At 45.0% G+C, this 15,680-nt stretch overlaps 1 protein-coding gene and 1 long non-coding RNA gene across 5 annotated transcripts in view; one reads left to right on the plus strand and one right to left on the minus strand.

The window, feature by feature from the left end:
* nwd1 (NACHT and WD repeat domain containing 1) overlaps window positions 1-15,680 on the minus strand; it is a 42,707-nt gene that overhangs the window by 4,918 nt on the left and 22,109 nt on the right. For 2 of the 3 annotated variants that reach the window (XM_079672981.1, XM_079672980.1), the window contains exons 4-13: window positions 13,906-15,653; window positions 8,568-8,771; window positions 8,313-8,466; window positions 7,974-8,091; window positions 7,242-7,406; window positions 3,530-3,727; window positions 3,048-3,170; window positions 2,775-2,974; window positions 831-921; window positions 394-542 (exon numbers count right to left, since the gene is read on the minus strand). In XM_079672981.1, coding sequence (XP_079529107.1) covers window positions 394-542; window positions 831-921; window positions 2,775-2,974; window positions 3,048-3,170; window positions 3,530-3,727; window positions 7,242-7,406; window positions 7,974-8,091; window positions 8,313-8,466; window positions 8,568-8,771; window positions 13,906-15,653 — 3,150 coding nt within the window. The remainder of the gene's footprint in view (window positions 1-393; window positions 543-830; window positions 922-2,774; window positions 2,975-3,047; window positions 3,171-3,529; window positions 3,728-7,241; window positions 7,407-7,973; window positions 8,092-8,312; window positions 8,467-8,567; window positions 8,772-13,905; window positions 15,654-15,680) is intronic. The other variant, XM_079672982.1, reaches the window with a different exon arrangement.
* Window positions 501-14,366, plus strand: LOC307034295. 2 transcript variants are annotated; one of them, XR_013806859.1, is made up of 7 exons: window positions 501-935; window positions 3,061-3,197; window positions 7,993-8,173; window positions 8,324-8,442; window positions 8,571-8,688; window positions 13,968-14,159; window positions 14,241-14,366. It is a non-coding gene; the product is annotated as an uncharacterized lncRNA (long non-coding RNA). The 2 variants fall into 2 exon arrangements; XR_013806860.1 differs by having other exon boundaries at window positions 3,064-3,197.

Here is a 15,680-nt window from a genome sequence, read left to right on the forward strand (position 1 = left end):
GAAAGGCTGGATTTGCTTTTACTTTGAGGCAGCTTCATGGATTTGACAGTGAAGCATGTAGAGGGCTTTTACTTTGAAAAAGCTTAACATTTTGCTGAGGTGAATGAAGAGAGCGTTACATTGGGAGTTTGAGGACCTCCCACTATGAAATAACTGGATAAGCTTTACCTGTGACACAGCTGGGGAGATTTCACTATAAAGCAGCTTAAAAGCTTTTACTTTGAAGCCACTGCACAGGCTAACTAGTAAAGCAACTGGGAGGATTTTAGTATGAGGCAAATTTGGGGCCTTTATTCCAACTGTGAAGCGTGGCTTTGACAGAACGCCTCACGGAGAAGCCGCTGCCAGCACATCATGATTACCATCTACATCTACTGTATGTTAGTGTGTTACTCTGATGAGTTGGTCAGCAGCTCCTGAGGCGAGCACTCGGCAGTCTGAGGAGACGCAGGCAGACAAAACGCTGTCGTCGTGTTGGAGCTCCAGGAATCTGTCAACAGAGTCTCCGTCGATGTTGAAGAGGCTCAGAGTCCGATCACTGCCTGTACAGGACACAAACACAGTGTCGCTTCTTTCACTCTGAGAATGTGCACATGGACGTGAGAAACAGGAAACAGAATGAGATCCTGGCTTCCTCTTGTTTTATCCCTTCAGTATGCTGCACACGGAGGAACATGAAGGAAGGCTTGACAATAAACTATGTTTTGGGGAATTTTATCAAAAGTATTTGAAAGTCCCCCTATTCCGACTCATTTATAAAGAGAAAACAGACTTAACAAGCCAGTCTGTTTTCAGTATTTATTTGTTAGTTATGTCAATAACAGTCCTACCTGCTACCAGTATGTTTTCATCCTCATTGACTGAAAGCAGAGAAGGAACAAGCGGAAACTTTACTGCCATGTGTCTCCCCTTCAAGGAAATCTGCAGATAGGAAGGTAAATACCATCATTATGAGTTATGAACATGCGTAGCACATGTTAAGGATAAATACTGGCTGATTATAATGTGACTGGGCTGGCATCCCCCCCACTGGTTCACACTGGCTGTTGCCTATGAACTATGGAGCAGGAAGTATTCCGAATATTTACTTAAGTAAAAGTATTAATAACTAGCTTTAAAAATAACTGTAACTGTAAAAATGTTACTTCATTACATTAAGTATGTATGTAAGTATAATAAGAAATGTATTTAAAGCATCAAACTAGACAAATGTAATGAGACTATATCTTCAGTTCATTATTTAAAATCTGGATTCTACTGTAATATTTAGATGAGGTGGAGCTAATTTTAATGAACTAATGATTATTTTTATTTTGTATTTAAATGTTGATTAATTTCCTTTTTTTGGTTTGAAACAATAAACAAATAAGTGAGAAATGCCCTCACAATTAAAACACAATAGTACAGTATTACATATACAGATAAAAATAACATATATTAATATTTAACAAATAAATAATCAAATAAAAAATATATTAATTGGTTTAAATGTAACGGATAAACTGTTTCAAACATACAATATTTAGAGGAAATTAAGAAACAACTTCTTTGGAGCCAAATGATTGAACTTAGGAGGATAGTGGAATTTAAGATATTTTGTATGTACTATTGATATTTATGGATGTTTAGGGGATTGTCTATCGGCCAAACTATTAGAGTATGTTATTTTTACACAAAAAGAAAGTGTCACAATTGCAGAGTTATTATTTCTTCTTGCTCTAAAATTCTCCAGACATCCAGCTCCCATGTAATACATTTTGCACAACAAAAAGAGAATGACAGATGGAGAAAACACACACCTGATAGAGGAAGCCTTCTTTAGAAACAAAGAACACTTTCCCACGTTTTGGTAAGTTAACAGATTTAGACAGGGTCACACTTCTCTGACAGTTTTCCAGCCGAGTCTCAACAGTTTGAGTCCCATTGATAGGTTGAGATATTCTGACAAGACCAGAATTACACATAGAAACCACTGATTCTCCCAGAACTCCCAGCACCACCGACCCGTCAGCATTACTGCTGCTGAGGACCTCACCCCCGTCCAGCTGCCACACCTTCACCTGAAACAGCAAGAACTCTGATCCAAACACAATCCTGGATTTAACTACAAGTACTAGTAGTGGTAGTAATTGTATTTATTTCAAAAGCAAAATGACTAGTAGTAGTTATGATGTTATAACAACATCTGATATCAAGGATCTGGCACAAATGTTCAATAGAGTTTTGCAATGAAGACATAATTTTGTATGCCAACACAAATGTTAGCGTCAGAAGGGTTCCTTAGGAAAAAAACTGGGAATTTTTTTATTGGATTTTGGAGAATTGCAGAAAATAAGATAGGTGTCATCACACGTTTGTGATTCTTCCAAATTTGTTCAGCAGAATAATTTCGACTTATTAACACGACTTTATGATTTTTGAAGTGTGAATGAAATCGCCAGAAGTAAAAAGTTAACATTAGGCTATAAACAGCAACATCATGGTCATAGGGCTTTGGATCACCACCCACTAAGCTAAAAGCGGACACCGGTTAGCTTTTATGGCAGGAGCATTTGACATTTACATGAGTGGGGTATTAACTTTCGTATTTTATGTCATAGAGTTATATTGCAAAACTCCTAAGATTGTGTTACCACAGACTTTATTTTAGGCATCTAACCAAAAACCTGTTCAGAAACGTTGATGTTTATGTTTAACCAGAATTGTAAAATGATGACTCATTTACGGGCTTTAGGACTCATTCCTGAACAACTCTATTGGCTTCATTATGGTACCTGTGTCCTGGTGTAAATGAAGATCAGCTGCTCAGACAGGTGTATGTGTACTGAGGAAGGGGCGGGGTCGACAGGAATGGCCTCCTTGATGCAGAGCAGCTGTTGGCCATTCACCAGGCTCCACCTCCTCAGAGAGCCATCCGCTGCCACTGAGAGGCAGTTGGCAGCGCTGTCAACCACCTTGACGCACAGAACAGCACCTACAAACAGATTAGGTTATTCATATTTATATTAATAATGACTTTATATCCTTCTTACTATTCTCTAATGAACCTGTGTGTCCTAGCAGTGAGTGTACGAGCTGGTGGTCAGAGAGGCTCCAGACAGCCACCACGCCACCATCTGAACCTGCAACCAGAAGTTCCGCCTCCACATTGAGGTCCACACAGAGCACACCTGAAATGAAAAAGAAGAAGGCGACAGGTAAAACCTCTGATGCGGGTCCTCACAAAATACTTTCAGTCGGCTGCAAGCAATGTTAGCTAACATAGCTTTGACTTGCTCACTTACGGTTAGCATCATTTCGGAGACCGAATGCAAAACTAACAGCAATGAATACATTTGAAAAAATTAAACTAAACTAACTAACAACTGACAGCTTGAGGTTCGTTGTCACAGGATTTATACCCTGTTAATTATTGAAGTTGAAACAAAAAATATAAAAAATGTTCACTTTCTAGGTTTAAACATAAATGTTTTAGATCTACTTTATCTAATTTAATGCTACTTTAAGAGTAGCAGCATAATTCCCTGACCTCCCTGCAGTCCGGTCAGCGTGTATTGTAGCGCCCCTCCTGGCTGCCGCAGGAAACTGCACTTGGGAATGAGGATGGGCTCGGGGCGCGTCAGTAACCACTCTTCACATTGGCCACACAGCTGGCCAATCACCGAGGGAAAAGGCTTAGCCAAGGAGCAGAGTCTGGCCAACAGCTCAGTGTAAAACAGAGACATGTCTGAAACAAGTATGAAAAACAAGTTACTGCATTTGTTTGAATTTTTTGAACATTTCTGTTAACTTTTTACATTTATTTTGGTTAAGAACATTATCTTACACTGCCGTCCAAAAAAAAAATCCCCAACTGGATTTAACTAAGGCCTCATTTACACAGGAACGCTAACGCAAACGAAACGCAAACGAACCAAATTCGATATAAAAAAAAGTCTTCCATTAACACGGATACGGCTCAATAAACGTGTCCCTTCACACAAGACCGCTCGACCCGCTGGAGACGCTGTAGTACATATGCCGGGCCTGTAAGTGGCGTACTTCCGCCACAAAATACACCAAAAGCAGCGAAGAAGACCCCCGAGCATGGTTGCTCTACTGTGGATTTAGCAACATATAGTTATGTAGTTCACCATATCCACTTGTTGCTGATGGTTGTGGTAGAGGAGCTGTAGATTTTGCACGTAGCATGGTAAGTAGCAGTAGCCAGTAACTACTGACCATGCTACAGCAGTGAGCAGCAGATGTGGGGAGAGGCGGGGCTATGGCTTCATCGTTATCAGGAAATTATCATATAGGACGTACACACGGAGCCGTTTGGCCCCCCAGAGCATTCCGTCCGCAGATCTGTCCACCTTGGGACCCGTTATCGTTTTAGGGGTCCGTTTCCGCGGTTCCTTTACGGCCTCGCGTGAACTAACGAGCTATACGAAAGAGAAAAGTAGCAGATACAACCCGTTTCGTACCCGTGTAAACAGCACCTAAGCCAATCTGTAAGAGCCTCCCATTGGATAAGAACTGCAGTGAATAATAGGGAAGCGCTTATGGGTAGACAGAGGTGAAGAGATACATTTTGAGGCGGAACTGAAAGAGTGTGAGGGACTCGGAATGACGAAGAACTTGGGGGAGGGAATTCCAGAGTCTAGGAGCTGCCACTGAAATGGCTCTGTCCCCAATGCTGCGGAGTTTGGATTATTTGGCAATGGATAGGAGACCGATGCGGTGGATCAGAGGGACGTGGGGGTTGATAGGGGGTGAGAAGGTTGGTGATATGGGGGGGAGCTTTGTAGGTGAGGACCAGAATTTTGTAATTCATGCGGTGGGAGACAGGAAGCCATTTAACTTCGTTGAGGTCTGGGGTGATTTGGTATGCGCGAGGAGTCGTGCGGCTGCATTTTGAACCAGTTGGAGTCTATTGAGGGATGTAGAGCTGATGCCGTATAGAAGTGAGTTGCAGTAGTCAAGGCGGGAGGAAATTAAGGCATGGATAACTCGTTCGGCTGCGGGGCGGGTGGGAGAGGGTCAGAGTTTTGCAATATTGCGGAGGTGGTCAAATTAGGTTTCGACTGTTTGGCGAATTTGAGGCTTGAGGGAAAGGGTGGGGTCAAAGATAAAGCCAAGGTTGCATGCCTGAGTGGAGGGGGAAACAGGGGTGCTATCGATAATGAATAACATTTCTATATACAGTATGTGGGTGAGGGGTGGGTTATGGAGAGATTTGGTGCTGAGGTAGATCTGGCTGTCATCAGCGTAGCAGTGGAAGTCCAGGTTGAAGTGGCAGAGTATTTGACCGGGAAGGAGGATGAAGATGATGAAGAGGAGGGGGCCGAGTACTGATCCTTGAGGAACACCTTGGGTGACTGAAGCTGTGGCAGAGGAGTGGTTGGGGAGGGAAATTAAGTGTGATCGTTCAGTGAGGTAGGACTGGAGCCATCTGAGTGCAGTACCTTCAATACCATTGTCCCTGTCTGAGTCGGGTGAGCAGGATGGTGTGGCTCACGGTATCAAAGGCTGCACTCAGGTCGAGGAGGATGAGGATATTGAGGGAACCAGTGTCAGCAGAGGTGAGGAGGTCATTGAGGACTTTGATGAGTGCCGTTTCTGTGCTGTGGTGAGGACGAAATCCAGACTGGTGGGGATCATAAAGCTGATTGGTTTGGAGATGGCAATGGAAGTGTTTTTGAGAGGAATGGGAGGTTGGAAAAGGGGGGGTGATTAGTGAGGGAGGAGGGATCCAGTCCTGTTTTGGAGGATTGGAATTACAGCAGCAGAGGGGACGGTTCCATGGGACAGCGAGGAGTTTAAAAGGTTAGCGAGATAGGGGCAGAGGACGGGGAGGCAAGACTTCAGAAGAGGAGTGGGTAGAGGGTCAAGTAAGCGTAAGGGCGGAGTGGAGGTGGAATGAAGTGTGCTGTTGTAGCGGACCGGCGGTGAGTGTATGTGGAGTGGTAGAGGTTGCGCTCTGATGACGTGTTAATTGTGCGACATTGCGAGTAGTCGACCGGGTCTTTCCATCAATGGAGTTTTTCTTCCCTGATGGCACGGACATATTCCAAGAGGAAAATGCCAGGGGGGCTCAAATTGTGAATGAGTGCTTCAGGGAGCAGGAAACAACCTTTATACACATGGAAGTCCAGACCTCAGCCCCATTGAGTCTTTGGGATGTGCTGGAGAAGACTTTGCGCAGCGGTACGACTCTCCAATCATAAATACCAGATCTTGGCAGAAAATGAATGCAACTCTGGACAGAAATACATTTTGTGTCATTGCAGAAGCTTATCAAAGTGATGCCACGGCGACTGCGTGCCAAAGCTAAAGGCGGTACAACTAAATATTAGTGTGCAACTTTTCTTTTGGACGGGCAATGTTTTTCTGAAGTAAAAATCATAGACGAACTATGATTAGAAATATTTGAAACCAAAAAAAGGTGAATAACTTAATATTGACACATGTCTTCTGGATCCGCACCAGTCTGGTTTCAAGGCAAAGTCACTCAACAGAAACTGCTCTCCTTGCTGTCACTGAGGAACTGCACACTGCTAAAGCAGCATCCCTCTCCTCTTTCATCATCCTTCTGGACCTGTCTGCTGCATTCGACACGGTGAACCATCAGATCCTCCTTCGCACTCTCCAAGAACTTGGAGTTTCAGGCACTGCACTTTCCCTCCTCACCTCATACCTCAAAGACCGCACCTACAGGGTAACTTGGAGAGGGTCCGAGTCCGACCCTTGTCAATTAACTACAGGCGTCCCTCAGGGCTCTGTTCTTGGTCCCCTCCTCTTCTCCTTGTACACAAACTCGCTCGGGTCTGTCATTAGCCCGCATGGTTTTTCATACCACTGCTACGCTGACGACACCAGACTAATTCTGTCCTTTCCCCGCTCAGCAAAAACTTGTGGGTTTGCTATCCAGGCTCCAAAATGGTGGAATGAGCTCCCCATTGAAATCAGGACAGCAGAAAGCTTACACATCTTCCGGCGCAGACTGAAAACTCATCTCTTTCGACTCCACTTCGAGCGATAGAATTACTAACAAAGCACTTATATACTAATAAAGGGCTGGCTTATCTAAAGCCAGTTGAGTAGCACTTTAAATGTTTGGCTCAATGAAACCTGATGTACTTATATGATTCTGTTTTCTTCAAGGTTGTATCTTCCTGGTCGAATGCACTTATTGTAAGTCGCTTTGGATAAAAGCGTCAGCTAAATGCAATGTAATGTAATGTAATGTCATAGCTGACCCATGTGACCGTCCAGGAAGTCCAGACTGGCTTTGATCAGGAGCAGAGTGTCTCGGAGCAGGCTGGTCTCAGTGCAGTCCATGTACTTGGAGCACTGGTCCAGATCCTGGATCACACTGGACACCCCACAAACCCTGCTCTTACAGTACAGCCACTCAGCACTGCCTGAAAAATTTAACACATTTATTTATTTATATTTATTTATTTATTTACTGAACTGGTTTGTACAAATTAGGAAGAAACAATACTAATACTGCTACTACTACTACTACTACTACTACTACTACTTGAAATGTGCATTTGTAAGTATTGAGAGTGAATACAAATGTTTAAATAAATGTTTTTCTTTTAGTACTATTACACCAAACTTTTTTTTATAATGACTCATTTTATTGAACCTGATGCTGTTTCTTTAATCTTCTTTATTTTGGTATTTTAAAAAATGAATAATGATTGTAGTTGAATTAAACCTGCTCATATAGTTAAGCAATGGCAAATTATAGCAATGAAAGAAAGGCGTTTATACCGTATATTATTATATATAATATTATATAAGTATAGTGCTTTTATATTATTAGTGTATTACTTTTATCAATCATATCATTATGTTTTAGTGTTTATCATTTGTTTTATCATTTCAAACTGGGTTCGTGTTGTTTACTCAGTAGCTGTATCGAACAATACAACTAACACAATATTTGTATTTATACTGAGTCTCTTCCCAAATCTTACCAATGACTTCCTGTTGCAGCTCCTCCCACAGACCAGCATGCAGCAGGTGATAGGGCAACTCCTGGAGCTTTCTGATGTTGGCCAATCCTGGAGCAAACCACAGCGGCTGGGGTGGGACCTGACACCATAAAGCCAATCAAAATACACAATCGACAGTCGAAAAAACTTCTGCATAGGACGGTACAGAAAGGTCAAAGAAGGTCATTGAAGTCAAAGACTGCTGTCGAAATAAAAATCCAAAACAACATTTCGTTCAAATAAAAAGCAGAGATAAATATTTATTTCATCTTCAGTACAATGACTTAATTTAGAAGCTAATCTATTTTGAGTCTTTTGTACCTTTCTATCAGAAAGGAGCAGCGACAGACCCTGGAGAGCCACAGGCTTCAGTTTCCCCGACCACCGACCGAGGAAGTACTCTGCCAGGATCCTGAGGCTCCGCCCACGGCGCTCTGATGTCAAATAACGAGTTGAAACTGCCTCACACAGACGCCTTCACATGCGCGCACACACATACACACACACACAAACACACACAGATTAAAAATGTTCCCTTGAGCCATGTGTAGGTTTATCAGATTTATTTTTCTTCACCAGTGTTTGAAGGCAATGGCAGCGACCCCCCTCGTCCAGCGCTCTTCCAGGTGATCCTCGAGGTCGTGTCTAAGTCGAGCCCAGAGGAGAGGGGGCAGCCGGATTAACGTGGTGGATGGAGGTAGGGAGTACTTGTACACCTCACTGATGATGTCATCATCGAGAGACATGACGTCACGTAGTTCAGCTTCCAGCACACCTTCCCTGAGGAGTTAGTTTTATTGTTTTTAGTCTAGCAAGGTTCCATATATTGAAATGACTTAATATCATTACTATTAGTGTTGATGTTTTTTACTCCTAAGGTACACATGATAAGGTTTAACATATCTCACTTCTACATAAATGCGACTTCAACTGGATGAATAATTGGATATGCATTCCTTCTCATTTAAATTCAACATGCCTTTTAACTAATTGCGATAGATAATTATTACAAAAATAAAAAAAGGCCCCTTTTTGCTGAACAATGATGACATTTGCAGATGCATTTCATTTAAATTAATTCACACTGTACTATGGTTAATATATAAATGTGCCTCCAAACCTTTTCCTCGGATGTTATTCTGATTACGGATACTGGATAGTATGAAAATGTAAACATTTCGGTGTCTTTATTGTGTGCCCTGTGTTTGCAGGACACTATTACATTACATTTTACATTACATTGCATTTAGCTGACGCTTTTATCCAAAGCAACTTACAATAAGTACATTTGACCAGGAAGATACAAACTTGAAGAAAACAGAATCATATAAGTACATCAGGTTTCATAGAGCCAAACATTTCAAGTGCTACTCAACAGGCTATAGATAAGCCAGCCCTTTATTAGTATATAAGTACTCTGTTAGCAGTTCTTTGTTAATAATTCTATCGCTTCAAAGTGGAGTCGAAAGAGATGAGTTTTCAGTCTGCGCTGGAAGATGTGCAAGCTATCTGCTTTCCTGATTTCAATGGGGAGCTCATTCCACCATTTTGGAGCCAGGATAGCAAACCCACGTATTTTTGCTGATGGGAACTTGGTTCCCCCTCGCAGTGCGGGTGCAGCGAGCCGTTTGGCCGATGCAGAGCGGAATGCACGTGCTGGGGTGTACGGTTTAACCATGTCCTGGATGTAGGAAGGGCCAGATCCATTCGCAGCATGGTACGCATGTACCAGTGTCTTCAAGTGGATTCTAGAAATAACTGGAAGCCAGTGAAGTGAGCGGAGGAGCGGCGTGGTGTGGGAACATTTTGGAAGGTTGAAGACCAGAAGAGCCGCTGCATTCTGGATGAGCTGCAGATGTTAGATGGCACATGCAGGTAGACCAGCCAGGAGGGAGTTGCAGTAGTCTAGGCGTGAGGTGACGAGAGCCTGGGCCAGAATCTGCATCGCTTTCTGGGTCAGCTGGGGACGTATTCTGCTGATGTTGTAAAGAGTGTATCTGCAGCAGCGAGTTGTAGCAGCGATGTTTGCAGTGAAGGACAGTTTGTTATCTAGGGTCACACCCAGATTCCTTGCAGTCTGAGTCGGGGAAACAACAGAGGTGCCGATGTTGATTGTTAGGTCAAGAGTGGGACAATTTTTTCCCGGAAGGAAAAGCAGTTCAGTCTTGTCAAGTTTGAGCTTGAGGTGGTGAGCAGACATCCACCGAGAGATGTCTGCTAGAAAAGCAGAGATGCGTGCGACGACCTGGTTCTCTGAGCGGGAAAAGGACAGAATTAATTGGGTGTCATCAGCGTAGCAGTGGTATGAAAAACCATGCAGGCTAATGACTGATCCGAGCGAGTTTGTGTACAAGGAGAAGAGGAGGGGACCAAGAACAGAGCCTTGAGGGACCCCTGTAGTTAATTGACAAGGGTCGGACTCCGACCCTCTCCAAGTAACCCTTTAGGTACGGTCTTTGAGGTATGAGGTGAGGAGGGAAAGTGCAGAGCCTGAAACTCCAAGTTTTGGGAGAGTGCGACGGAGGATCTGATGGTTCACCGTGTCGAATGCAGCAGACAGGTCCAGAAGGATGATGACAGAGGAGAGGGAGGCTGCTTTAGCAGTGTGCAGTTCCTCAGAGACAGCAAGGAGAGCAGTTTCTGTTGAGTGACCTGCCTTGAAACCAGACTGGTGCGGATCCAGAAGGTCGTTCTGATGGCGATAACAGGAGAGTTGTTCAAAGACAAGCGCTTTCAAGTGTTTTAGACGGGAACGGGAGGAGAGAGACAGGCCTGTAGTTTATAACATCAGACGGGTTGAGAGTGGGTTTCTTTAGGGGAGGGTTTACTCTTGCCTTCTTGAGACTGTTTGGAAAGTGACTAGAAGTTAGAGAAGTGTTGATGAAATGGGTGAGAAACGGTAGAATATCAGGAGCGATAGTTTGAAGGAGGTTTGAGGGGATAGGGTCCAGAGGACAGGTGGTAGGGCGGGCAGAGGTAATGAGGGTAAGAACCTCACTTGGAGAGAGAGGGGAGAAGGAGGTCAGTGTGTGGGTGAAGGGAGGGTCTGGTGACCCAGCGGTGAGTAAAGGTGAGTCAGAAAAAGAAGAGCAAATATCATCAACCTTTTTTTCAAAGTAGTTAACAAAGTCGCTTGACAGAAGGGAGGAGGGGGGATGGGCTTTGGGGGGGTCCAAGAGGGTGGAGAAGATGGAAAATAGTTTTTGGGGATTGGAATAGGAAGATTGGGTCTTATCTTGAAAGAAAGTGCTTTTTGCCTGAGAAATCGAAGCAGAGAAAGAGGAGAGGAGAGCCTGATAGGTTAGGAGGTCGTCATGGTGTTTGGATTTCCACCGTTTCCGTTCTGCTGCCCGAAGGATGGTTCTATTAGCACGCAGTGCATAATTTAGCCAGGGAGCAGGAGGGGACTGACGAGCCTGCCGAGATGTGAGAGGACAGAGAGAGTCCAGAGAAGATGAAAGAGTAGAGAGGAGAGTTTCTACAGCTGAGTTTGGAGGCAGGAGTTGGAACGAGTCAGAGGAAGGGAGGGCTGAGAGCACCGATGAGGCAAGGGTAGAGGGGGACAGGGAACAAAGGTTGCGGCGGACAGGTGCAGAGTTAGAAGAGATTAGTTTGTTATGTTTGGAAAGGGGTAGAGAGAATGAAATGAAGAAGTGATCGGATGTGTGGAGCGGGTTTACAGAGAGGTTATAAGCAGTGCAGTTCCTTGAGAATATGAGATCAAGGACATTGCCAGCTTTATGAGTTGGTGGGGATGGAGACAGTGAGAAAGCAAAAGCGATGTTAGATATGTTAGTTTGTCTATCTTCCCTGTCTGAAGGTTGAAGTCTCCGAGAAGTACAGCGGGATCGAGGGCCAGTTTCAGGGATGTGTGAGAGGAGATGATCTAAGTCCTCCAAGAAGTCCCCCAAGGCGCCTGGTGGACGGTAGAGAACAACAATGGTTCATTGTATAGGATGGGTTACTGTGACGGCATGGAATTCAAAGGTGGAAGGAGTGAAGTTAGGTAGCTTGAAGAGGGAAAAGATCCCTTTTGGGAGAGAGCAGGGGACCAGTGCCACCTCCTCTGCCAGAGGATCTGGGTGTGTGGGTGAAGGAATATGCTGTGGAGAGAGCTGCTGGGGTGGATGTGTTGGATGGAGTAATCCAGGTCTCAGTGAGAGCAAGGAAATCCAGGGACTGCAGGGAAGCGTAGCCAGAGATGAAGTTAGCCTTAGGAACAGCTGACTGGCAGTTCCACAGGCCCCCTGAAACTAGATGTTGGATCTCAGTGGAGCATGTGGGATAGACGAGAGCAGGCCGGTTATATCGATTAGGAGATACACGGGGCCAGTGATAATTGCGAGAAGACACATGAACAGGAATGGAGAAAATACACATGATTATAGCATGAGGGGCTAGAAAAACTAAAGAAAATCGAATAAAACACCAGCGATACTTAGCTCAATCAAAGTAGAATTTTCCTCCTCTTTGCCTCCCTCGTGAGTCCCGCAGGACTCCAATGTCTTTGTCAGTCTTTGACTCCCGCAGGACTCCAATGTCTTTGTCAGTCGTTGACTCCCGCAGGACTCCAATGTCTTTGTCAGTCTTCGTCTGGCTGACGCTCTAGGAAAGAGCTACCTAAAATGGACACCTGATTGCTCAGTTTTCACAGCTGTGGGGCCACGCCCCTCTAATTAGTTAACTCTCTTCAGCTGATGGGCGACAGCAGAGTCTTCCTGCCTATTGTAATGCAGGATTGAGACAAGTGACCCACTGAGACCTGTGTAACAGGTTCTGTTGAGCAGATCTGAGATTTAAAATATCACAAAAGCCCAGTTTCACTATAAGTTCTCCACCAATGTTAACAAATAATTAGGTCCATTCAGCCATAAAATAGCTTCATTTTAATCCATATTTTCATAAAGAAGTACCCTTACCATTCCATCATAAGTGCCACACACTTCGAACAACCAATCACCAATCAATGTCACCAATTATGTCTAAAATGTTATTGTTATCTGCAAACAAACACATCTCTGTTATTTAAAGGTCCCATGTCATGCTTTTCTGGTTATTACCCATCCCCTTCTGTGTTATGAAGGTTTTTATGCATGTAAACGGTCTGCAGAGTCACAAACCCTCAAAGTACACCCTGTAGCGAGTAAAACTCTAACACAGAAAAGACCTCCCCAAAACGCCTCGTTGGAGATACGTCACTGTCCATTGATTCTTCCGGGTACGCATGATGTCAACCGTACACCGGAACAAAATGGACCAATCCGTGGAGCCGTTACGTCCGCGGAGCCGTTACGTTAAGCCCCCGCTGATTGGTCCAAATTGACCGATCCACGGACTTCCTCACACACACACTCAGTGCAGGCAGCTCTGCTGATTTCTCCTCGCTGGCTGCAGGCTGATAACAGCCAGTTGGGATCGCGGCAAAATTCTCTCTGCAGACCCATTCTCACAGCGTTTATCAACCTTTTTCTTACTCAATATCAAGCCAAACTTATTGTTTTTACTTCGGCTGTGACTTTGTGTGTGCTCAGGATGAGTTTGGCTGTGTTTCGCTGCGTATCGCTAAACAAGGAAACAACACCTCCACGGAGCTCAGCGCGATTCACAACGTCCGGACCAATCAGAGCACACTGTGCTCACAGGGAGGGTGGGGGCTGGAGCTATTGGAGCTACAACGAGCCGTTAAAGGCAGAGAGTGAAATTCAGTGAATACACGTAGTTTACAGAGATGCAGTATGAGAAACCAATGTGAGTTTGGAAAATTGCACAATATAAATCTATTCTAGTAGACCTCAACAATGGAATTATGATCAGTGGAAACGGCCATGACATGGGACCTTTAAAAAGCGCAAAGGTAATTTGCATTAGTAGACAATATTAACAACAACAAAGAGTAACATGACACTCTCCTTACCTTGCCAGAGCAATGTACCCTAAAGCCCCGCCCACTAGCTCCTTCCCATGTTTCTCCTCCAGCTTCAGGAAGAGCTGTAACATCACTTCCTGTGTGTTGGTGCCCGGATGTGTTGCTGCGAGCGGGGTGAAGGACAGCCAGCGTTTAGCTGCAGACAGAATCATTTTGAGGTGCAGAGGACAGCCGGTGGTCTCAAAGCTGCGCAGCACGGCCTCACGCTGCTCAGGAGTCAACGTTCGCTGAGATTCGTGCAGGTATGACTCCATCATTTGTCTACCTTCATCACGAGACAAACCTTCCACTTCAAAGTAACTCCTCTGACTATTCAACTTTAGCCGCATGTTAGCAAACGCCTCACTGTTGGTATCCATGGAAACCACCAGATGGACATTGGGTGGGAGGTTTGCGGGCATCCAGCGGAGTTTGTGAGCATGGTGTACGTCTGAGAGATGATCCACAGCATCAAGGATAATGAGCAAAGTGTTCCCCTGCTGGGACACCTCAGTGAGGACGTTCCTGAAGAACTGGAGCAGCTCCTGGTGGTTGTTGGCTGTCAGAGGTGAGGGCGGAGCCAAACCCCAGGCCAAACAGATTTGGAGGCAGATGCTACGTAGGACGTTGTCAATGTTGGGTCTTTGAGGATGATGTGCTGAGAGCAGCCTGATCACCACCGCTGCCTCGGCATCAAGAACGCTGCGTGTCTCCTGCGCTACTTTGCACAGCAAAGCTGTCTTCCCCATCCCAGCAGCCCCATGTACCACCAGGGTGCCATGGGGCACATTGGTGGACTCCCACATGGCACAACAGAGTTTACCCAGAAGGCTTTCCCTGCCGTAGAGACCTCTGCATAGCTCATCACTCATGGAGACATGCCATCCAACCTGTTCAACCCAAAGGTCTGAGATGATCTCCTTTTCTTCATCAATGCTTCCCCAAATATTCCTCCTCCTCCCCTCTACCTTTAAATCAACCACCTCTCCTATCCTGGCCTTCATCTGCAACACAAACTGCTCGCAGATCATGTCCAGGTACCGAGCATGCTCTTTACGTTTGGGGTCAATGCTTCCTTTGCTGAGCTCTACGCAGTTCAAGTTAAGAATCTTCTGCCGCGTGGCGTAGAGGTGGGATTTGAGGCCGGTAAGGAGTCCCTGAGCTTCTGCATCCAGCAGGCCGTCTGCAGACAGGTCCATGTATTTAGTGAGACGTTTAGGAACGTCCTTCATCCTCTGACAGGGAATCTCTCGCACAAAGAGTAGAGCCGATGGTTCGCTGCTATCCTTCCACAAACCCTGCTCAAATTCTTGCTCTGTGACTGTGGAAAAGAAGAGAGAGACACTCAGCTTAAAAAAATTATATTCAGTCAATAAGTGAGAAAATGTGTGAGGCGTCTGACCTGATGTGAAGAAGTGTTGTTTCTGCTTGGCTGTGATGTTGCCGGCTGCCTCTGCTGCGGCGGCAGCAGAGCGGAGAAGCTTCAACAGTTTAGTCTCTGTGAAGCGCCAGGAGAGGAGGCTGTCGTCCCGCTGCGCTTCACTCCCAGGCTGGAGGTCACCAAAGTGGGGGAAGTGATCAGTGATTGGCTGAAGAACGTAGGTGGGTGGGACCGCATTGTTGTCTTTTAAGTACCACTGATTTAGCTGCTTGACATCTTCAGGATTTTTGGAGAGTTTGGACAAAAGAACTTCAAAATGCTTCTCCGGGACAAGACGAGGAAGAGCTCGGTAGCCATACCGGTTCCCCAGCAGTGCCTTTTGAGCCCAAACATAAAAATAGAG

Source organism: Notothenia rossii (genome assembly GCF_949606895.1).
Source record: "Notothenia rossii genome assembly, chromosome: 1".
NCBI lineage: Eukaryota > Metazoa > Chordata > Actinopteri > Perciformes > Nototheniidae > Notothenia > Notothenia rossii.